The sequence below is a fragment of the Ambystoma mexicanum genome, chromosome 1q (assembly GCF_040938575.1).
Source record: "Ambystoma mexicanum isolate Mex_15411 chromosome 1q, UKY_AmexF1_1, whole genome shotgun sequence".
NCBI lineage: Eukaryota > Metazoa > Chordata > Amphibia > Caudata > Ambystomatidae > Ambystoma > Ambystoma mexicanum.
The window spans coordinates 71996879-72020867 of NC_090922.1; the positions used below are offsets into that span (position 1 = coordinate 71996879).

The 23989-nt window shown below is 47.1% G+C and overlaps 1 protein-coding gene across 1 annotated transcript in view; it reads left to right on the plus strand.

Annotated features, from left to right (window-relative positions):
• LOC138524997 (cadherin-1-like) overlaps positions 1-23989 on the plus strand; it is a 472038-nt gene that overhangs the window by 187880 nt on the left and 260169 nt on the right. The window contains exon 6 of the mRNA XM_069635551.1: positions 13947-14102. Coding sequence (XP_069491652.1) covers positions 13947-14102 — 156 coding nt within the window. The remainder of the gene's footprint in view (positions 1-13946; positions 14103-23989) is intronic.

The following is a 23989-nucleotide window of genomic DNA, read 5'->3' on the forward strand; positions in this document are numbered from 1 at the left end:
CCCTAAACGCTCACCAGGGAACCTCTCTAGAAAATGGACACATGATCCCAGATTGCCCTATGCATATTTATTTAATGACATATCAAACAATGCACCCACCCCTGATTTTAACCACTGCATCCCAACCTGGGCTAGACAAATATATTCCTTAACTGGGACTGACCAATGTATCTGATATTAGCCACTGCCCCCAAATCTCAAAATGACCAATGTATTTCTGAACTGCAACTGACCAATGTATACCTTAACACTAGAATGGCAGTGTATCCGAACCTGAGAGTGATGCCTCCTGTGAGAAACCTGAAGGTGTCTCCCTAGCTAGTCCCCGGGGATCTGTCATCCAGGTGGCCAAGACATGGCCATCGCTATTGGATCCAGTTCCTGAGGGTGGACTAGTGAGGGCAGATCATCTGGATGGGAGTCCTAAGGGAGTGGGAGTGGGACACCGACAGGTCAGACGTGGTATCCCCCTTCCTTTAACACCTTTTCCCCATCCTCTCACGTAGGACATTCCAAACCACTGGCCCCCCCTTTTCCAACACGAATACTTTCGCACAACACAACGTACGATGGACTTACACTAGAGCCGTTTACTTGACATGTCCCACTACCAGGGTCAGGCAAAGTCAGGCAATTGATCAGAATCACAAAAACACCTTACAACCCTTTCACTTCCCATAGGAATAAAAGGTGGAGCCAGAGAGCAGAGTACGAGCAAAGGGGAACACGGTAGAGAGCATGATGAGATGGCTACCCCAGAGCAGTTCAAGAGAAGGAGAAAAGCAGCAGAAATCGAGAGAGTGGCGAGGCGGGAAGTGACCTCGCCCTTTTCATCCCAGGCCTGCAGAACCTTCATGGAAGAGAGCCTAAGATTGCGAACAATAGCAGGAGTGTCTTGCAGCAGATGTCAACGGTACACGAGGCAAGCCTATGCCGATAAGCAGGAGCGAGTGAAGCTCCTGCACCCGTGGTACCGGCCTTGATTCCAAGAAAGCCAAAAGTCAAGAGGTTCATCACAGCTGGTGAGTCAAGGGGAGAATCAATAAGAACTGGGCTGAAAAGCTCAAAGTGGCAAGTTTGAACCAAGTGTACTGAACTGTGTAATGAACTGTAAAAAGCATTAAGTGGAGACCAGCTGCAGAGGGAAAACTGGCAACATGTGGGTGCTAATTCAAGAGACTCTGGTCGATCCCCATTTGAACAGACCTTCAGATACCACAAGGCTGTGGGAAGGCTGCCAAGGGAATCAAAGTGGTCATATATGTTAGGATCAAGCAAAATCCCTGTACAATCAAAAGACTTTGATCTACAAACTAAGTGAAAGAAAGAGAAGTGAATCCTGCAGCGAAAGGAAACAACGGAAGCAAATCCCAGGAGGGCCCAAGTCTAAAATCCCAAGACACAGTGTGTTTGGAACTGTTTAAAAAGACCTTAAGATTTACGGAATACGATACGCGAGGGGTCAACACAGAAGAGGGGGACCCAGGGTTGAAGCCATCACCCTATCTGAACTGTGGATTACAATTGAGAAGGGTCAGCCCAGAAAAGGAGGACCCAAAAAGGTGAATCAGTGTCAACATAGCGAACTTTCATTTTGATTAAAGGAACTTTTGTTTTTGTTATTTGAATACTTCAGGCCCAAAGGCAAGAGAATTTCAGAGGAAACGAAACTTGGTCATCGACGGTCCTGAGATCTGCCTTTGGAACTGTCGTCTTGTGCTGGAGAAGCCAGAGACAGTACTGTGCTCCAAGCTCCCATCCTACCCCGTGCTAAAACGTGGGGAAGGGAGACCCAAGCCACCGCATCCTGACTCATTTTTTTAGAACACTTCTTTCTTTTCTTGAGAACTATCCCATACACCCTTTGTAGTAGTTGTAAGGTTTGGCAATATGTTTCTTAGTATAGGCCCTTATATTTTGACACAACGCCACTAGGACTGCCTTATTTTTCATTTGATGGTGACACTTGCTCCCATTTCAGATTTAGGTTTAGATTAGGCATTTATCCAACCTACACACAGCATTTCATTGTTCAATAAACACCCTTGAACTGTGCTCACCTGTGTCTGTCTTACTTGTTGTCACCATGAGTTCTTCACATTCCTAACCAATGTATCCCAACATGAGGAGACTAAATGTTTCCTAAAATGAGTGCCAAATATGCAATTAACTTGGGACTGACTCACGCACAATCAGACAGGGACTGAGGCATTAATCCCTAGCCTTGGAGTATTGAATGAATCCCGAAACCCGCTAATGTCCAGTGCACCCCTATTGTTGGACTGTGCAGTGAATTGTAAGCTAAAACTGACTAGTGCATCTCTGACATGGGTAAGGCTAACACTTTCTAACCTAAGACTGACCAATCGATCTTAATATGAAGCCGACCATTGCACCCATCGCCTGCAACTGTCCATTGTAATCCTAGCCACTGTTTTACAAATGTACACTAACATGAGATTTACCACTGCACTCTAGACGTAAGATTGACTAGATCACAATAACCTCATATTTTGGCTAATTAACTCTAGCCTTAGACTAACAAATTCACCCTAACCTGCTTTTGACCACTGCACCACATCAACCTGAGCAGTGCAGCCTGACCAAAGCACCCTAATTTCAGGCCTCCTTATACGCTTTAACCTCAGACTGACAAATACACCCTAACATGAGATGGACCATTCTATCCTGATCCGGGAGTAGGTGATATAGTAATCTAGGACTCACTCAGGCATTCCTAACCAGATAATCATCTCTCTGTCATGACCTGAGATTGAGCATTACCTGATGACCTGAAAAGTGGCCAATGTATGTTAGCCCGAGTCTGACCATTGCCTTCCCTTTGGGATCTAATCTTGGCATCTACGTAAAAGTAGAACACTTTCAAGACATATATAAAATGTCATTAAATCTAATGTTTGATACTTTTTTATATGGAATTAGATTTTTCCCAAATCTCCCGAAACCGTGGTGGTGTTTGGTACAGTGCTGTGTCTAATGACATGTAGTTTTGCTTATTGTGTGTGATGGCAACTTAGTGTGACAGACATGAGTATGTACAGCTGTAGGCCATTGTAATATCGAAGGGGCCAGTTTGAGATTGGGTGATATTTGATGGTGTGTGATGTCAGTAACATAGTTTGGGAGCATTACAGATGTATTTTACTTTATTAGTGCCAGTCAATATGTTTATTCAGATGAGAACATCCATCAAACAGACAAAAACACAACAATACGTAATAAAAACAATACATTATACAGTCAACAAGAATAAAATAAAGACCTTCATAACACGGCCAAAACACCCTTTCTTTATACATAGCTCGTTTTAAAAAGATAACAAGGCACTAGCAACATATACTGAATCTGTAGATAAGAGAAAGAACAAGGCAGGACGATAACAGAGCAAATTAAACTGTCTAAAAACAGGTATTAATGTGGACTTTCTAATGTGCCTGTATGCTGGGCAGAAAATAATGAAATTCTTTAGATCCTCCCTGACCTCCCCACCTAACGGACAGCTCGCTGTATCCAGATAACCCTTCCAGTTAATTGTAATTCCCCTCAACTGTAGGCAATCCATTCTAGCACATCTAATCATCCAACCATCTCCCTTTTTAGAGCTCATAAGGCGATAAGGCTGTATCCTATCTACCCTGCTGATAACAGCCTCTGCTCTATCATTATTGGAAACAAGTGCCCGGCTTTCCCTCTTTTCCATAACTGCTGACGTCACAATACGCTTAAAATACTGCTGTTGCCCCAAGGACAACAAGCTGCCAGGGGGAAAAAGGACCAAAGTGTTACTCTTACTTAAGTAGTCTTTGATAAAGGTGAGCCAGGGAATTTTATACCAATATGCCCGACCTATCAAAACTTAATAATTAAGTGACTTAAACTAGCGTGTTTATTGGACCAAAGGTGGAGTCCGAAAAAAATCGGAGCCAGATCCCACTGATCCTCCAAGAAGCCCACACCCAGTTCCCTATGCACTTTTACACTCGATGCAGGTCTTGGGAGTCCCAGTAAATGTCTGAGAAACTTGTTTTCCAACACCTCTAACTCGGGCGCTTTTATATGACCCCATAGAGGTGCTCTATACAAGGTTGCCGCTTTCGTTTGTCTCACATACACCTCTAAAGCCAAATCCAGCGGTTGCCCCTGGCATCGGGTCAAAAAACGGAAAAGCCCACCTGTATGTTGCATCATCTTTAACAATTGCTTCCTCAGACGAGCACAGCCGTGACTGTCGCAGGGAACCGTAATCCCACATAGTGAAAATCCTTGACTCTGGGGATGATTGCCCCATTACAGGCGTATTTTCACCCGCTTTTTACCCCCAACACACTCCATTACCATTGATTTGGAGGTATTGATCTTCAACTCCAGGTTATTCATAAATGCTGCAAAAGCGTTAATCAAGCCCTGGAGGGCCCTGGGGGTTCTTGCTATCAACACTGTGTCATCGGCATAGGCTAGAATAGGTAATGCCCTGCCACACAGACATGGATAATCCACCGTGGTCTCCAACAGGGCATCCTGCAGCCCATTGATATACAATGTAAACAAAATTGGGGCCAAGACACAGCTCTGACGGACGCCCAGACCCACTTTAAAACACGCAGTGCATTGTTCCCCTGGTCCACATCGGACACTCGCCTGGTTATCGCTGTGTATTTCCCGAAGCACAGTCAGTATCTCAACTGGACAGCTCAAAGACCCAAGCACGGCCCACAAATTCAGCCTATTGACCTTGTCAAAGGCCAATCTCCGGTCCATAAATGCAAGATACACTGCCTCCCCTCTGCAGTACACTGAGTTAGACACCAATAGATACATGTTAAGTACCTGCTCCTTTGTGCCCACCCCGGGCTGGAAACTGAGCTGTATATCCGACAGGAGGACCGAACAATATCGTAACCATGCTTCAATGTATCCCACTAACACCCTCCCAAACATGTTGAATGTGGTATCTAACAGGGATATTAGTTTATATGACAAAGGGCTAGAAGGATCCCCCTTTTTAAATATTGGAAACATTTTTTCAGATTTCCAAGACAACGGATAAAGTCTCCACTCTAATCATGTGTTAAACGCTAAAGTCAACAGTGGTGCCCACAATTGGGGTTGATCTTGGAACAAATCTCCTGCAATAGCATCTGGGCATGGGGCCCGGTTACGGGCCTGTTTGTTGATGGCCCCAATAACCTTTAATGTAAAGCGCAGCAAAGATGCGGAGTTCCTATCATCCTCCCTACAATCTCTGTAATTAAACAGTTCTGAAAAAAGCGCCACCCAAGCTGTTGCCTCCACGTATGTTTTATTAGCGTTTCGTAAAGTAAAAACCAAGAAGTTGTTTCAAAGCACGCAAATAGCATGAGTCAAAGCATGGGCTGGCAGGATAGCTCAGGGGAAACACGTTTGTCTTGGAAGCACGACAATGTAGAGCAACACAGTTTTGAATCCTTAAGCATGCAATAAAAGATTAATTAACTGAATAGGGCAAATACTCCTGTTGATTCACAAAGTGCTTTCCCTGAAAATAACATTGCAAGCAATGTGGGGATGTGCGATAAATGTGTAATTACACATAACCTAGCTCCTGTCGTTCTATGGGACACACCTTATGCGTGAAGGGGCAAAATGAAAGCCGCAGGGTGGGCGTCCTAGGTAGGGGTTACCTAGAAAGGCCCCTTTTAGGAAAATGAACTGAATTGGGCAATTTGAACCTGGGGCAATTAATGTTCAGTCTCTGAGCTTGTTCCGCCCTGCTATCACGGTTGGCTGCAAAGGTTCTATTACCCTGTTGGAATCTTTTCACTCTGCGTGGGATTGAAATGTTCACATCTGTGGGTCTAGGATTTCTGCTAGGAAGGTAGTTGAGGGGGTTAAGCATTCATCTCAGACTTGTGGCTTGCACTTTGGAAGCTCGACTCCTGGTAGGTCAGACTCATATCTTTTATCCTTCTGAGGTCGATACATTGAGCACTATGTAATTTGAGGCCAGTAACACGTAGGATCACGGGGCTTGAAAAGAGGGGCCATTCGGCATGAAGTACTTTATTACACGTCATATTATTTTTATTATTTATACAGCAATGGGTTTATTGATTGGGAGAGTTGGTTAATATTGTCCAAACAGTGTTCCAGGAGCTTCAAACTGTTTCACATCAAAACAACCAGTGTGTTAGCATCCTATTGGTGGAGTAACGTTAGCCATACTCTAGTTCCATAAGGGTCCTAAAACATTTGTGTTGTATCAAGATGTTGGTATGGAATTTCATTCGCAAGCAGCTTTTTAGACGCTGGCAGCTGAATTGCGCCTATCCGTGAAATGAGGGGCTAGGGAAGAGGGTCAGAGTTTGAAGTGATTGTCTTCTAGGGTTCGATTTTGAGTGACACTGAGCTCCTTACGTCTCTTTCTTCCTCTGTGACGTAGAGTCAACTCCAATGCTTTCCTAGTAATTGTGAGCCAATCTACACCTCAACACCTAGGCCATTACGTCGCCCCATGCCACCTGACTCGCTAGACGCTGTTCACTCCTCCTCCCCGCCACCCTGTACAGCTGTACCCCTCCTCTGTGCCCCTCTGTATCCTACCCCCTTCTGTATATCTGTTCTGTTGTATACCTCTGTAAAGTGCTCTGTTGTGTATCTGTATTGCATACCTCTGCTATTAAAAATGCAATGCCACAATAAGAAAGCATATCAAAACTGGCTGCACAATGTAGGCCAGACATGTAATACACTTGTGTTTGCTGTAGCCTTGATGATGCACAGTAGAAACTGCTATGCCACAGTAAGACATACCTAGACTAGCTGCACCAAAATGCCAATCTAACCACATAATAACACTTACCGTGTTTACTTTATCATACATATCCAGATAATTATGCCATGGCACAGTAAGAAAAGACTAGACTGGCTGCACCCAAATACCAGTCTAGGCAGGTAATACCACTTAGCATGCTTAATTTATTATTGCTGCCTAGTAAAACTGTTGAGCCACAGTAACAAATGACTAGACTGGTTGTACCAAAATGCAAGTCTTACCACTAATAACACACATCATGCCTTCTTCATCATGGATGCCCAGTATGTTTTATCTCATACCAGGGCTTTAAGTCAGCCGGGGCTAGACGGGCCAAGCCCTGGCAGTCTACAAAAAGGACACCGAGCCGGGGCTCCCCCCCGCCATGACGAACCCCTGATACGCCAACCCCCAGCAGGCAGACCATTTAGACAAAGAGCTGTGCATGGTCAAAGGGCTGCTTGCTGGTCTTGCGCTTCTGATTAGGAAAAAGGAGAGATGCAGCTCCTTTTTCCTAATTAGAAGTGTGGGCACCTGCAGGCAGCCCTTTAATCATGCTTGTAACATAAGGGACAGCCTAAGGTCGGGCAGGACGAAAAGGCTGACATGAAGCTATATACGAGGGGGTAGTCCTGTCGTCAAATATTTGTAACTGCAATTATTTATTGCAGTGATAATTTCGAAACCTCCAGAGATCAACAGTAAGACATTCAAGAATATGTATTTACTGAAAAAGGAATGATCCAAACACTGGACTGCTACTGTAGTAACCTTTTTTAATTTGGCTACACATGTAGGCTTGCAAGAGGAACGTTTCAACAAAAGCACTTTAAATCAAGTGGGTCACAGGTTTCTCAAGTGTTCTGTCAAAATCAATCCACAAAGGTGCATAAACAAGTGTGTCACAAAGTATAGTGAACAATACACTTTTAAATCAAATAAATAAATCAAAAAATGTCCTGTGGGCATAAGTACAAAAAACAAGAAACAATTGTGTGGTATCAACTAACATATGCATAATTTGGTTACATATTGCTTCGTATTAATCCGCACGCATATTCAGAAGATACATCAAATGCAGTGAGTATTACAAATGCACCCACTTTTCAGCTCAAACAGTCTACACTGTGTCATTGGTGTTCAAGGTGTACAAGTATCCCCCAAACAAAGACACACGTTTTCAAGAGACATAAAGGTATTGTTCATCTGATAGAAGACTGGTGTCCAGGGAACGGGTGGGCTGGTCCGCTTTTGAGTGGAAAATAGACCTTAAAAATAGGGTCTGTTGTAGCCTGGCTTAAGAGGGATAACCAAATGACTGGCCCTTTAATCATGCACAGCTTTTTGCTAAATGGGTTGCCTGCTGGGGGTCGGCTCCTCTCATTAAGAAACAAAAGGAGAGGCTGGGAGAGATCCAGCCACCTCTATCTAGGCAACGCCTCCTAACTAGATACCCCCTCAATTCTGAGACCCACTTAAAGCACTGGCGCACCCACCTCCTGCCCCACCCTTAACACAGACCCTCCCCTCCCACTCTCCTCCTCCAACCCCCAAAATCGGCTCCTCTGCCCATCATTCCCACCACGTCCCTCGTCCTCGTTCAAGTACTTACGTATGAGGCAAGGTGCGTCAGAGGCAAGTACTGGGACAAGAAAGAGTACGACTAGGAGTAATGAAGATTACCTGTAAGTAATCCAGACATTCAACACAAGCACTTACTCATTCACATACATTACATTTTTTTAAATAATAATTTTGATTGGTTTTCAACAAACAATCAACATAAAACAATAACTTGCAGTGCATGTCATAACTTCCAACATTTTACGTTTATCGTTCTATGCCTACTGCCTATCCCCTGCCCTCCCCCAACACAAGGCTACTCCACTTCACGATCCACATCTGCTTCTTCTAGAGGGATTTCTTTTTCTGTGTCCTCGGCAGAGTCCCAATCTGTTGAGCTGTTCTGGGTGGACCCATACAGTGTAGCCACTAAGTGTTTCCAGGCCATCAGAGTTACTGCTTCTTCCTCCCCTCCCTTATCTCCTGCTTCCTGTCATACTTCTGTTTCCGTTTCTGTCCATTTCTGAAGGTCTCTCCACCAGACTTCTACTCTTGGTCTGTTACATGCCTTCCATCCCATGGCAATTCTACGCTTGGCTAGTATATATGCCAAATCCTTTAACTTGCTTATGTGCTTCAATTGGCATAGTCTAGGGAACCCTCCTATCATACATGCCCACACTGATACAACATTTAGCGTGATCCCTTTCTCATCTAGCCGGTTAGCTATTTCCACCCAGAACTTCCCAATTGCCGGACATGCCCAAAACATATGCGTCATCCCAGAGTTTTTCTCCCACATTTGGGGCATGTTTGTCGTTCTGTATTCTTAAATTTAGCTATTCTTTGGGGAGTCATATATGCCATGTGGGTTACATATAATTGTATTTGCTGTAACCTCGCGTTCCTTGACACTTTCTTGTGGTACCCCTGAGCCCATTCCCACATTCCATCACTCATGGGTGCCCCTACTTCTTCTTCCCAGTCATGTCTTAATTGTGCCACTTCCTTCCCTACCCTAGCTCATATAGGGCCTCATCACGAGTTTGGCGGTAACCCTTAAATCCGGCGGTCGCGCTATTACCGCCGGATTTAAGGGTCCGCTAAATCAGGGCTTCGGCGGATTTCTCCCCAGCTCTGAGCTGGGGGGAAATCCGCTGAAAATTCACGCTATTACCGTCAACGGGAAATCCGCCGGCGGTAAGAGCGCAAAAATTCCCCATTGAGCCCAATGGGGAATGGGGCATTCCCGAATGGGCTCAGTGGGGAATGGGGAATTCCATTACCACCAAACCCGTGATCCGGCGCTAATAGCACCGTGGGGTTTGGCGGTAGGGCTAATACCGCCGGCAGTAATACCGCCGGCATTACCGGCCAACTCGTGATGAGGCCCTATAGTCTGGAAATCTCATGCCCTCCTTCTGCTATGTCATATATCGTTTCTATTGCTATGTCTGGTTGTTCTTCTAGCGCTATTTCAGACCATGTCTCATTGATCCACCGTACCATTCTGTTATATGTGATATATTGCCCTACATGTAGTCCTGTTTCCTCCACCAGTCTCCTGAATTCTATAATCTCTCCCTCCTGCCATATGTCTCCCATTGTTGTGACCCCCAACGGTTCCCAGTGCCTTCGAATTGTCTTCAATAATTGCCCATCTTCTCCTGTCAGAGCCACTAACGGCACTTGCGGAGAACACGGGGTTGGGTTCTCCGTAGCCTGACAAGCTTTACGCCATAATTTCCATCCCAGTATCATCATATCTAGGCACCCTTTCAACTGTGAAATGGGTAGCCATATCACTTCTTTCAGAAAGAATGGAGCACACTCCAGTCTCAACAATCTCGATTCCGAGGTCGGGTCTTCTGATAACCATTTGGCCACGTATTGTAGTTGGCTGGCCAAGTAATATATCTCATAGTTAGGCAGTTTTATACCCCCTTTGTCATGCGAGTTCTGCAACTTCCAAAGGGCAATTCTGTTCCTAGTTCCGTGCATAGAAATTCCCTTCATATGCTCTGTAGCTTGATGAAAAACCGCCTTGGTATCAGGTATGGTATGTTCCCGAAAAAATGCAATAATCTCGGCAGCACTTTCATCTTTAACAGCACCCCTCATCCCATCATTGTTAAGGGGAGCTTAGCCCAGAATCACATGCTGTTATCAATGTTCTTTACCACCTTTTCAGTGTTGTGCTGGTGTTCTGCTTCTACCGTATGATAAATATCTATTCCCAGATATCTGAACGTGTTTATCTCCCACGGTATTGGTAAAACTGGCAATTGATCTCTTGGGACCCCTGTATACCTCCCCAGAGGGAATATATATGATTTTGTAGGATTCACTGCAATGCCAGAAAGCAACGCAAAGCGCTCCATCACTTCCAGGATGAATTGGAGGTTTTCCTCAGTATATCTCAGGTACAGCAGCATGTCATCTGCATATAGCGAAACCAAGTGCGGTTCCTCCCTTATGCCGATCCCTATCACTCCATACTGCTGTCTCAAGTATATCGCTAGAGGTTCTAGTGCTAAGATATACAACATCGGAGACCACAGGCATCCTTGTCTAGTGCACCTACTTAGTTGCCATCTCTCCGAAATGATGGCTCCCGTCTTAACTCTGGCTAGCGGTGCACTATATAGTAATTTAACCCATTTGAGGTATCCAGGTCCTATTCCATAGTTAGTCAAGGCTGCGCTCAGCCAGGGTCTTTTGAGTCGAAGGCTTTTATTGCATCAAGCGATGCAATTGCAATCTCGCTCAAGTCTCCTTTTGTGTGCTCTATGACTCGATGAAGGCGTCTAAGGTTATCGGCTATGCTGCTGCACGGGACATATGCGGTCTGATCAGGGTGTATCAGTTTATCTATGACCCGCTTCATCCTATTTGCCAGTACCGCTGTGAGCATTTTGCTGTCTTGGTTCAGCATCGATAGCGGCCTGTACGATCCGCAGTCCCTGCCTGGCTTGTTGTTCACACACATTACATATAGCTATATATATACACGCACACCCACACACACACACTCTCCCACCCCCTACACACAAACACACACTTAAAAGAAACTACATGTCCTTACCTTTTCCTCTGAGGAACTCCTCCTCAGGTAGGCCTCTGATTCCCATGTTCCACGCATGCATACCTAGAAAAGATGAGTCTGATTCCTCCATGTCCTGGGGCGGTGAGGGGGCAGAGAAGGGGGCTCGCATTTCACTCTTACTTCAAAAAGAAATGATTGCCTTTACGGTTTTCCATAACGGGAATCATTTTGTTTTGAAGTCAGTCAGGGTGACTTAAAAAATACATTATTTCTTTTTAAAATGTGAGCTCCCCCAGGGACGTCATTAGGGGTTGCTAGGGGTCGCAACTGCAACCCCTCCGTTCTCCCCGCTACCCCTGTGGTCTCCCTTGCTACCCTTAAAAAAAATAGAAACTTTTTTTTTTTTAAATGCTACCTCCTGGACTGTGACCAGCACCATGTGGCTCTACGTTTCTGCAGTGGCTGGCTTTCTTTTTCAGGCTTCTTAAAATAACAAACAAAAACAGGGGTTCCACAAGTCTAACACTTTCAGCAGTGACCCTAAATAAGAAAGTATAGGAATAACAAATAATGTGTCTTTCTGGAATTCTATACAATAATTGCTAGACTCATTAAAGGTTTATTTCAGGCACACTTCAGGGGGTGAGTCACTGATTTAGACTGTTCTTAAACACCTCATCTCAGCCTTTCATCCTTCTGAGGTCGATAAATGAGTACTAACACAGGTTGGGGGATATTGTATGTATATTTGTTGTATAGAAAGCGCTTAAGCGTAAGTGCTATATAATAACACATCATTATCATTTGGTCCTGGACGTCTGCTTGCATTCACAGTAATTTGGTAATGTGGGCCTATACACACTGATCTTAATGATACATATGGTGATCCATTCTTGTATAAACTGCATATCACATTATAGTGATATCGTAACCATATTTTTGGTAGCGTACTTAGGAACAATGCTATGTGATGCAACTTCTTGTTTTGTCAAGGGGTGAAAGGCCATGTTCCATTGGTTCCCGTGATATCACTTTGGGCGGGGTCACATGACATCACTTTCTGTGATGTCATTAGAGGTCAAGGGTCATGCGTTGTCACGTCCACGACCCCTGGCATGTTGGTGAAATGATGTCCCTGAGCTCCCCCTGCCCTCCCCAGGACAGGTGCTGGCAGGTTCCGGGTGCAGCTGAACATAAAGAGGGCACTCTTCTGAGCCCTCTTCACTTTTACTTTCTCTGCCTCTGCAACCCCTAACAGGGGTTGCAGAGGCAGTGCCAGGGGTCGCACGAGACCCTAGCAACCTCCAAATGACGTCCCCCTGCTTCCCTCAAATGGTATACTGGGATTTTCCTTAAAAATGTCTCCAAGCATTGCTATCAGTGTTGACTACCTCTTTTCTTCCCCCCAAGCACGGGATTCCCCTCTTCAGTGTAGTTTGTACTCAGTGGCTTTAATGGGGCCTTTCACATCTTCTGGCACGAAAATCACCGATTCTTATGGTAGTGCCAGCCAACCTTTCACATCTTTGAGGCGAAATAAACGAGGGCCATTACGTTTTTGAAAATTAACATCTGTTATTCTTGTAGTAAGAAATGGAAGCTTTGGTTAAATTAATGTTTAATATTACAGTTGTTGCTAGTTACTGGTAAATCGGTCAGCTTTTTAGTACTGCTAACACTGCTTTTAAATACACATTTTTTTGAGGCTACTGGCATGGGCCAGCCTTTTGATCATTTGGGGGTGACTGGAGTTTGACGAACTGACTGCAGTATTTCTGCTACAGCGTCTGCTGAATGAAAAGGCTTGGTTACTAAAGAACCATATTTGGGGAGTTAGGTATTTCTGAGCTAGGAGTGATCTCGGGACGGTTTAGGCAGAAAATGAATTTGAAAAATGTCATGTTGATAATGAATCACATTGATGAAGAAAAGCCAAACATTTTAGCAAGCATGCATTTGATGTGGGAACGGTAATGTCATGTGCGTGGACCATGGCTTTGTCTATAAGCCGGCACACAACAAACTATTCGTCGGACACGTGCCTGGAGAGAAACACAGCGATAACCAGTGCAGTATAAATGGTTATTGCATTAAATACATATATGTTTCTCTGTCTGAGGAGTGCTTTAACATGGATGGTTGAGGTGGCCGTTTCCATTTTCTACATTCAAATTCTTTTTGTGAATGTCCATTATTTCGTTCGTGTGGAGAAAGCTCGCGCTTTTCTTGGATTGAGGAGCAGGTTGTGACAGTGTTTAGTGATAGACTGTGGAGCTTCCCCAGCAACCCCTTCTTCATTCAGCGCTGGATTAAGCATGTGGCAGGGGTGAGGGAAGGAGGGCAGGATGTTGGCAGGGGCCGCATTGTAAGTTTGAATGCTTGATCTCTTGCTCTTCAAAGATCTTCTGCTGTCGCTCTTGTTTGCAATCACCCATGCATGATTTGCTTTCGCAAGCTAGTGCTAACATGTTTTTGACTGGTTGCATAGCGGACTGTCAAGTTAAAGTTATCTATACTCTGTTTTAGATCAAATCCAACAAGGATAAAGAGACCAAAGTCTACTACAGCATCACTGGAGAAGGGGCAGACCAGCCTCCCAAGGGCATTTTCACCTGTGAAAGAAACACTGGGTTGTTGTATGTAACCCAGCCACTGGACCGGGAAACTAAGGATCGATATGTGGTGAGGCTTGCAAAACTGCCCTCTGATTGTGAAGTCCCAAACCTTCATTTTTGTTGCTGATTGTCGGCTGTGCTGACTGGCCACAATCTGGTTCTTTGTAATTGCAGGAGTTGGGGGGGTGCAGGGAGGCAAAGTAGCTGTGCATTGTATGGTTTCTCTGAAATAAGTGCAAGAGAAGCGCTATTGCTCAGTCAGTTGGTATATGTGATGTGCGAGAAACTGGAAGGGATTGCTCCTTTAAGGGGCGACCCCATGTAACGGGAAGGGGAGGGGCCAAGAGGGAGGAAGTTCAGTTAGAGAATAAAGATCGTTGTGAACAGACCTGTGTCTGTGACCTCCTTGCCTGTGGCCTAGATCCTTTTTGGTCCATTCCCCACCAGTACAACAACTAGCAAAGAAAGGGAAACGGCTGACGCCGCTACACAGGTCTGCTGCATCGGGGCAGCATTCTCCATTCCCGCTGCATTCCGTAGCGTCCCTGCAGCTGCAGTCTGCAGAATTCCTTGCCTCCAGCTGCTGCTCTCCACAGCGTGCTCTCTCCTGCCGTGCCGGACAGTGTCCTGAGTCCCAGCGCAGTGCAGGCGACTGGTGTCCAGAAGACATGCTGCCATCCCCAGCGTCGTACCTAAAAGCTGTGTCCACAGCTTCCTGCCACTGCCAGTGGGTGGCCTCGCTGCTGCGAGTTTCCTGCCAAGTGCAAGCCACATCCAGGGTCCCCACACCTCTGCGTGGGACCGTACCTACGCTCTGCCGAGACAGAGTTGGAATTAGCGACGGTCCGCCTCGCCACACATTCTGTGATGGAGCCAGCTGTTGGTGTGGGCTGCGTTGATGTGGGCTGCTTGCCTTGCAGGCCCGGCGGGCCTGATCATGGAATGAATGTGGCCTGATAAGGACCGCAGACCAGGCCAAAATACCTTTGAATCCTGCGTGCAGGGGACGAGCACCCGCTGTGCCCCAGGGCCCTGCAGCCTACAGGTTTGCCCACACCACAGAGCAAGGTGAGCAGGACACCACCCACCCATACCTGCATCCCTGTTGTTGGGCACTTCGAGCAATTGCAGAAGCCACGTGCAATGGCATGACAGAAGGCTCCTTAGTGGAAGAGCGTGAATGAGTGAAGTGCATCTGGTAACACGACTCCCCCCTGCCCCGAGATACACCCAGCAAGCCCAAAACCACCCCATTGGTCGCGGTGGACTAGGCAGAAGACCAGCAGATGCTGGAGAACGCAATCCCAAGAGCCTCATTCCTTAGAAGGCCCACTCCATTTACGCTGCAGCACCAACACAATAAAGGGCTCAGGTGGGTCGAGAGTGTGGAAGAATTTAATGACTTAATCTGTGCCGCTGGACAAGACAAGTCGCCTGCCATCAGCGACTTTTTTATTACTCTAGCAGGCAAAGAAATTAAATGAATCATTAAAATTATCCCGGGAGAAGAAAATACACCATTTGAAGGCCTTGTTGAAGCACTGAAAAAGAAACTGGTGATACAGCATAACAGAGACTACGAAAGGTATGTCTTCAGCCAGTGCTCATAACTGCCACACAAGACTGTTGACAAGGTCATCACCAGGCTCAAACAGAAACTGGTACACTGCCAGTTTGTGCGATTTTCAGACAACGAGACCATCCGGCTAGGTGTGATTGAAGGATGCACGTCCTGTACTTCCCGAAAGATGTTGTTGAAGAGACCTCTCCCGATTGATGAGGTGTTCGAGCTAGCGATAGTGCACAAAAGAGTAGAGAAAAATTGGCCGATTTTTGCACATTACTGTTTTCGAAAATCATAACAGAACGTGCAACCCCTAAATCCTGGAAGAGCGCAATTATCGTGCCAATATTCAAAAAGGGCAACGGAGCAAACCCTAAGGACTATCGTCCAATTGCACTTTTGGACGTATTGTTAAAGATCTATGCAACCCATCTCCAACACCAGCTATTAGAATGGATACATTCTAGTCAGCACGTGTAAAAGGAGTGCAGCGTGGCCTTAACCTTCTACTATTAAACCTGTTGAAAGTGGAGGCTATAAGAATAGGAAGTAAGATCCTTCTTGCTTTCATAGATCTTTCTCACACTTTTGATAGTATAGATCGTGAAATTCTTTGGTCGAAACTAAAAAAGTGGAACTGTCCCTTGAGTTTGCTTTTGGCCATTAAAGAACTACATTCAGGATCAGACTCGATCGATCAGGAACCCTCTCAGGCGCAATAAGGACATTTTGTGGCGTAAAGCAGTGGTGCCCATTGTCCTCAATTATCTTCAATCTGTTCCTGTCGGACATTGGTGATACCATCGAAAGCATTGCATCATTCTCGCCAAAAATGCATGGGTCTCGTGTAAGCTGGATCCTTTATGCAGATGATTTAGTTTTGCTCGACATGACACCGATAGGTCTACAATGCAAGCTTAATGCCCTTGAACAATATGTTAACATCACTGGGCTGTGCATTAACACCAACAAATCGGAAATCTTGACGTTGCAAGATCTAAGGAAGAATAAAGCACACTCAAATACGAAATTTCAATGGCATCTAGGAAAATAGAACTTGAAGATTGCATCACATACCATATACTTGGGCATGATGATCAGCTCAAGCTTAACCGACGCACCTTGGGACGAAAATGTGAAAGTCAAATGCCGACAACTAGCAATTCAAGCCGCTGTGTTGAATAAGAAATACAGCAAGTTTTCATTCAAATCTGTGATTGACTTTTACACACAAAAAGCCATGCCTGCAATGATCCATGGAGCAGAGTGTGTTCTTTTTCACTATGGGCCACGTTAGAAAACAGCTTCTGGTCAAAAGTCCTATGGCTCCCCAAGGGAACACCAACCGCTTGCATTCATTAGGGACTAAATCTTTTATCAATAAACACGAGAATCTGTTGGAACATGCTCACACTTTATCGAAAAATGACCATGGAGGAAGTTTTACCACAATTCAAAATTCTGCAAGATCCAAATAGCGGAGTGAAACAATGTGTACTGACAATTTGGGCAGACCGCTGCAAAGAAATAATGAAAGATCTCGATATTGACGTCAATGTTCTTCAGACTAATCCAAACCTGGCCCAAAAAAAACTTTGGATGCAAGATTGGATAGCAACAGGAGAACAGAGACTGAAGCCTAAGATAATGAAGCTTGTACCGAGTGAAGCAAAAGCCTTGAACAAAACACAAAAGTATTTGGTGAAATTTCCTGATCGATATTGTAGATTATTATACATGAAATTTCGCCTCAACTTGCCTCAACTTGTTTAAGACCAGGGAGACTGTAAGTACATGGGCAAACCACACAGATATTAAACGCGTGTGTAGGCTTTGCAATCAAAAAGATGAGACCTTGAAACATCTCACATTATTCTACACAGCACTTTGGCCGGAAAGGACAAAGCACTTTGGGCGCATAATTGCAGAGAAACAGACATTAAGTGCCAAGGATTGGTGGGAAGCGTTCTTTGATGAATCTAATAGAAAATTCATAATTGCTTGAACTTTCTTTTTAGAAGACATGACAAAGCGACTAGCAGAAGAGCATGATAGCAATCAAAATTAACCGTGGACATCCAAAGGTCATCTATATGTCTGTTCATTTTGAAACTATTTTGCTAAGTTTGGTTTTCCTTGATTTTTATGTAGTTTGTAGCTCGATGAGATAATGTTTTAATTTGACTGATGAAATAATGTTTTTGATCCTTTTTTAAAGGTTGTAACAAACCGTATAAAAAAAAAGAGTAGAGATTCAAGGGACCTCGATGAGACACCAAAGAAGAAGGTGGATAAAGATGAGACGGCGGCAGCCATTAAAGCGGCTAGAGACACGACGAGAGGACCACCGAGCTTCCCCACCATGACAAGGGGATCATCCAGAGAGGGACAACAACAGATGAAGTCGGGACCCAGACCCCAGAGAATGTGTCTTGGATGCAGGTTTGTGTTCCCACATTCGGGAACGTGCCCTGCAATCAACCAGAGGTGCTCCAAACGTGGGAGAGAAAGACACCATCACACTGTATGCAGAGAAGGGAGGCCCTTCCTGGGCTTGCGAGCGCCTGTGCAGTCATTATGGAAAACGTCTACCGGACAACCACCACAGACGTCATGGTGGCCCGCACAAACATGCACCCAGATGCCACAGAGGATGGTGAGGTCAATGGAACAGGACCAGGAATATGGTGAAATGCACTACGAGGAACAAACACTGCAGTACATGTAATATCCACGGAATTACGAACACCTGGGGGATCCCTACCAGGAATACAAAGCGGGGTGACCGGAAATGTACCCGGAATATGCAGATGAGTTTGTTAACCTCCTGCAAGGGAATCCGGTGGTTATGGAGGCCCCAAAAGTCATGGGCTGCAATGGAAGGAGTAACACACTGTCTCCTGATCGACACAGGTGCCACTGTCAACATCATGGAGAGCAGGAATTCTTACAGACAGGAGTAAGAAGTAGCCTATCACAACCAACGGTGCGCATATTCCATTGGAGAGCCAACACACTGCTACCATTGATTGGACAGTTTCAGCGTATGCTGTCTAACAGAGGGAAGACAACAAAAACCACCATACATGTCTTCAGGAGCCCTGTCAGTGGGAGGTGTCTGCTTAGTTACTAGACTGCAAAGGAACTTGGGCTCATTGATGTCAAATACCAGGACAACAAAGTGGTGAGATGCAATGATGGCCATATCAACACTGGGATAATCTCCGGGATGACAGGGACAACAATGTAAAAAGAAATGATACGAGACACGTTCCCCGAACTGTCCGTGGCCTAGGAAAGTTGCAAGGGATGGTGCTACATTGATGAAAAGGTGTGCCCAGTGCTGCAACACCCTAGGATGGTCGGATGTCACATGCAGCAACCAGTATCCCAGGAGCTTCAGCAGCTGTTAGACAACAAAATAATAGAAAGAGGCACAGGTCCAACACCATGGATCTCACCACTAATAGTAGTCCCAAAGGTAGAAACAAGATTAGACTATGGGCCTCATCATGAGTTGGGTGGGAACCCTTAAAATCGGCGGTAATGCTACCAGCGCCGATTTTAAGGGTCCGTCAGATCACAAGTCCAAATACCGCCGGCGCCACTACAGCCGTCGCAAGTACAGCCGGCTGTACAAGCATCAGCTGTAAAAGCGCCAGTATCCATTCGTGCTAAAACATAGCAATCACGAGTCTGGCGTAGGCGCAATTAGCGCCAGAAATGCGGCGGACAATCCGTCAAAAATACCCCCAGCAAATTGCTGGAGGTAAAAGAACACAGGCCACAGCAATAAGGGCCCAGATGAAACCAATGCAAATCAGAGGCCAACAAAGGACCCCCCCATGCACAACACACCCTCCCCAACACCATTTCAGCAGCAGGAGCAGGGAGGAGACAGCAATAAGGGCCCAGGTGAAACCAATACAAATCAGAGGACAACAAAGGACCCACCCATGCACAGCACGCCCTCCCTAACACCCTTACACCAGCAGGAGCAGGGAGGAGACAGCAATAAGGGCCCAGGTGAAAATAATGCAAATCAGAGGCCTACAAAGGACCCATCCATGCACAACATACACTTCCAAACACCATGCTGCCATTTGGAGCCGGGAGCCTTGATGTGGACATTTACCTGCTGCGCCTGGAGCTACAGAGGACTGCCAACCAGGCCAGGGACATGGGAGCGCAGGGGGTGGTGGGGATGAAGAGAAGGAGGAGGAGAGCAGCACCAGCAAGGCGGCCAGCCATCCCCAGGGTCAGGCCAACACCCTGTGCCCCGACTGATGGCCAGTTGGTGACCGAATATCGGCTGGACAGGGCAACCATCACTCAGTTGCTGGACACAATCCAGGCTGACATCGGCAGCTGTATAGCCATCAGCACAGCAGTACCCCCACTTGTGAAGCTCGTGTCTGTGCTACAATTCCTCGGGACTGGCAGCTACCAACACACCGTTGCCATGATTCATGGCATGGCCCAGTCCACATTCAGTGCCATGCTGGGACAGGTGCTGGATGCACTGTTGAATCGTGTGAATGAGCACATTGCATTGCCAGCCACACAGGCACAGGTGCACCAGCTGAAGGGTCAATTCCATGCCATTGCCCAAGTCCCGAATGTAATAGCAGCCTTGGACTTCACACATGTAGCACTCGTACCACCCCAGGCACATGAGGCAGCCTACAGAAACCGGAAAAATTACCATTCCCTGAATGTGCAGATGACATGTGACCCTGACCTCACCTTCAGCCACTGCTGTGCCTGTTACCCAGGATCCACCCACGACTCCATGGTCCTGCGCAACAGTACCCAGCCAGCGTACATGGAAAGGCACCGAGGGCAAAACACATGGCTGCTGGGTGAGTACAAATGTATACCGCAATGCATGTTAATCCACATCTGATGTGGCTGGTCACACACAGTGAACTCCCTGAATGGTAATAGGCAGCACCATCACTGCAGCATTTCAATTCAAGCACCTTGCACGAGAAACCTTGGACATGTCCAACACAGCAGAAGACACCCATTCAGGATGTAAAAGACATGTGGCAGCACAGTGACATATGGAAGGCCTACCACCACAAAGCCTCCTGTGTGAGTAGCACTATGGCTTCCCACACTGACATAGTACAGACGTCCCACCCTGCCCACCCGACAGTCATGCAAATGTAACACAAAAGTCGGCACATCAACAAAAGCAGCACACATAAGTAGTCTGATTAATGCCAATGTACATCCCTCAAACACTGTCCCCTGATTGGCCAATGAAATGCCTGGAGAACAGTACACAATAAAGGCAACCAGCAAATGCAACAGCAGCCAAAGGGAATGGCAATGACACATATGGTAGCCACTTCTCGCATGCACAAGCAGATCGAAGGGTCCCCTTCCCCAGTGACAAGGGAATGAGTACTGTTACATTTTGAAACAGAGGCATACCAAGTTGTGAGTACTCCATTGAATCAATGCTGCTCGTAGCACAGCACACTCCACAATGTTAGTGACCAAATGACAAGTATGCCAAAATGACACTGATGACTGAGCCCTGTACACCCACTGAACTTACCTTCTCCTCAAACCTGCTTTCTCTCCCCTGCAGGTGATTCTGGATATCCCCAGTACACAATGGCTCATGACCCCTGTGTGTCATCCACACACTGCAGCAGAGCGGGCATATAACATTGCCCATGGTCGTACACGGATCTGCGTGGAGAGGGCATTTGGACTGCTGAAGGCACACTTCCGGTGGCTAGAGCGTACGGGAGGGGTATTGATGTATGCACCTGAAAAAGTTGGAACAATTGTACTGACATGTGCCATGCTGCACAACATTTGCTGTCGCAGGAATGTGCCACTGCCCCCCGATGCTCATGTGCAGCCACCTGAGGATGGGAGTGAAGGTGATGACGTGCCTGAAGGTGTTGCACATGCACAAAGGGTTGGGCTGAGGGAGGGGAGGTTGGCCAGACAGGGATTGATTGATGATTTTTTTTTATACGGGTGACGGCTACATTTTGCACATGTCACTTGAACATTAAAGAGCACTTAATCACAATCACAATTGTCCATGCTTTGTGAATTTTGAAATGTGATTTATTCTCAGTTTAACTATCCCCCCTCCCCCATTGAACACCCAGCACACAATCCCGCCTCCCCCAGTGAACACCCAGCACACAATCCCCCCTCCCCCAGTGAACACCCAGCACACAATCCCCCCTGCCCACAATGAACACCCAGCACACAATCCCCCCTCCCCCCAGTGACCACCCAGCACACAATCCCCCCTCCCCACAGTGAACACCCAGCACGCAATCCCACCTCCCCCAGTGAACTCCCCACAACAGTGCAGGTAGGTGCATTGTTGTTCTCAGGGCACCCACAACGATGCCATGGCCAACTACGATGGTCATGGGCGCTTTCCATGTCCAGGCCCCTCTGGTGTGTGTGACCTCAGGTGGCGCATTGAACGGCGCCTAGGAGAAGGCTCAAGGGATCCCTCCGTGGGTGTAGTGGAGGTTGATGGGACTGACCCGGTTGCTTCCATATGCTGACGGAGAAGGTTGTTCCCTTCCCTTGTCTGCTCAGCAAGTGATGATACTGCCTCGCACAACCCCCTTACCCTTTGACCAAATCCTGTCAGGGCTCAGGTGTATTGCTCCACCACTCGCGCAATGTACTTGCAGCCATGGCGTATGGATACACTGATGGCCTTGATGTGCCGGCTGTGCACTTTGGCCATGGATTCAACTTTGGCCTGTTTGGCCTCGAAATACGACCAGTCGTCCCATCACTGCTGCTCCCGTGACAAAGGGTGCCCCTGGTGTGGTAGGTACTGGCCTGCCACTTGTGCGCTGTTGGGTAGACTGCATGGGGACATGTTGCCGGCTTGGATTGGGCTGCCGGGCTCTGAGTGCCGGTCTTCAGGGCTGCCATATGATGGTGTGTCTTCGTCTAGCTGTGGTGTGCGGACATGATGCACATGCACATGTGGGATTTGTGCTCCCTGTGTGCCTGGCCCTGGGGTCCCCTGTGGTGTGCCCATCCCTTCTGCATCACTGCTTCCGGGGGAATGCAGACGTCCTGCCTGATGCGCACATGGTGGTGTCACTCCCACGTCGGGCTCTGACCCACAGGTGACTCCCTCTGCATCAGGAGTATGCATGGCGGCTTCGGGCGAGCTGGCCGCGGACTCCCTGCAGACATGTGGGTGCTGCAGCAGTCTGGTTGGGCTGCGTTGTGGTGATATGGGATGGATCCGGTGTCGGTTCCCTTCCGCGCGGCCCCTTTGTGGGGTGGTGGTGCTGGTCGAGGCACGCTGACTCGGGTGGTGATGGAGTGGCCTCCTGCCCGTCATCTTCATCCTGTGAGGTTTGCCGTGTGCCTGTGGGGTACATTGGGTGTGGATTGAGTTCAAGGCAACCTACATAAGTATCAAGCAGTTCATGCCAGGAAGTGGGATTGTAGACCGTATCAATTATGCATTCAACTTGCATATTGTTCAGTCACCATGTGGTGATTGGTGTGATGTGTGAGTGTGGAGGAAGACTGCATGGGAATGTTTGTGTGACAAGATCACATGTAGGGTTGGGGTGCACCACGCTTAGGGTCCTGGGGGTATATTCTTGCACACTCACACTCTATGTAGCTATGCCATGGCTATGGATGTGTATCCCCTGCCCCTTTTATTGATGCACTGCACGTGCAGGGTAGTCTAGGTGGCACTACGGTTCAATGGTTCAAGGGGTCACTTATGGGTGTCTGCAGTGCCTCACACACATTTCTTCACATTCATTCACTCAGGGTCTGCATGTGTGGTACTTTCAGTTGCATGCATTCAGGGTGGGACTCACCTGCAGTCGGATCAATGCCAGTGCCTGCCTCCGCTCCACCAATTCCCTCGATGGTGCCCATGTCAATTAGGGCACTCATCTTCTCCTCCCAGGGTGTGAGTTTGGGTGGGGGTGGTGGTGGCCCTCCTCCAGTGCCCCTGCTTGCACACCTGTGCTGTGAGAGGATGCCGCAGACTCTCACACGCAAGTCGTTGAGGCGCTTGCGACAATCCTTGCCATCCCGGGCACGCGCCCCACTGCAGATACCCTTTGGCTGATGTTGTGCCAGATCTGTGCTCGGCACTGGCCACTGGTCTTGCACTGCTGCAGTTCTTCATGGTGGATCTCTGCCTCCTCCACCAGTACAGCCAGCTCCTGGTCACTAAATTTGGGCTTCCTCACCCCGTCTACGGCTGACTTGCCCCTAGTGCGCTCCTGTGACATGATTCAATCTTCCCAGGGGTGGATGGCTTGCAGGGGCTGTGATATCCGACGGATTGTGATTTCCAAGATGGCCACCGTTTTGTTTCCCGTTCCGGCAGTGATGCGTTTTCCGCG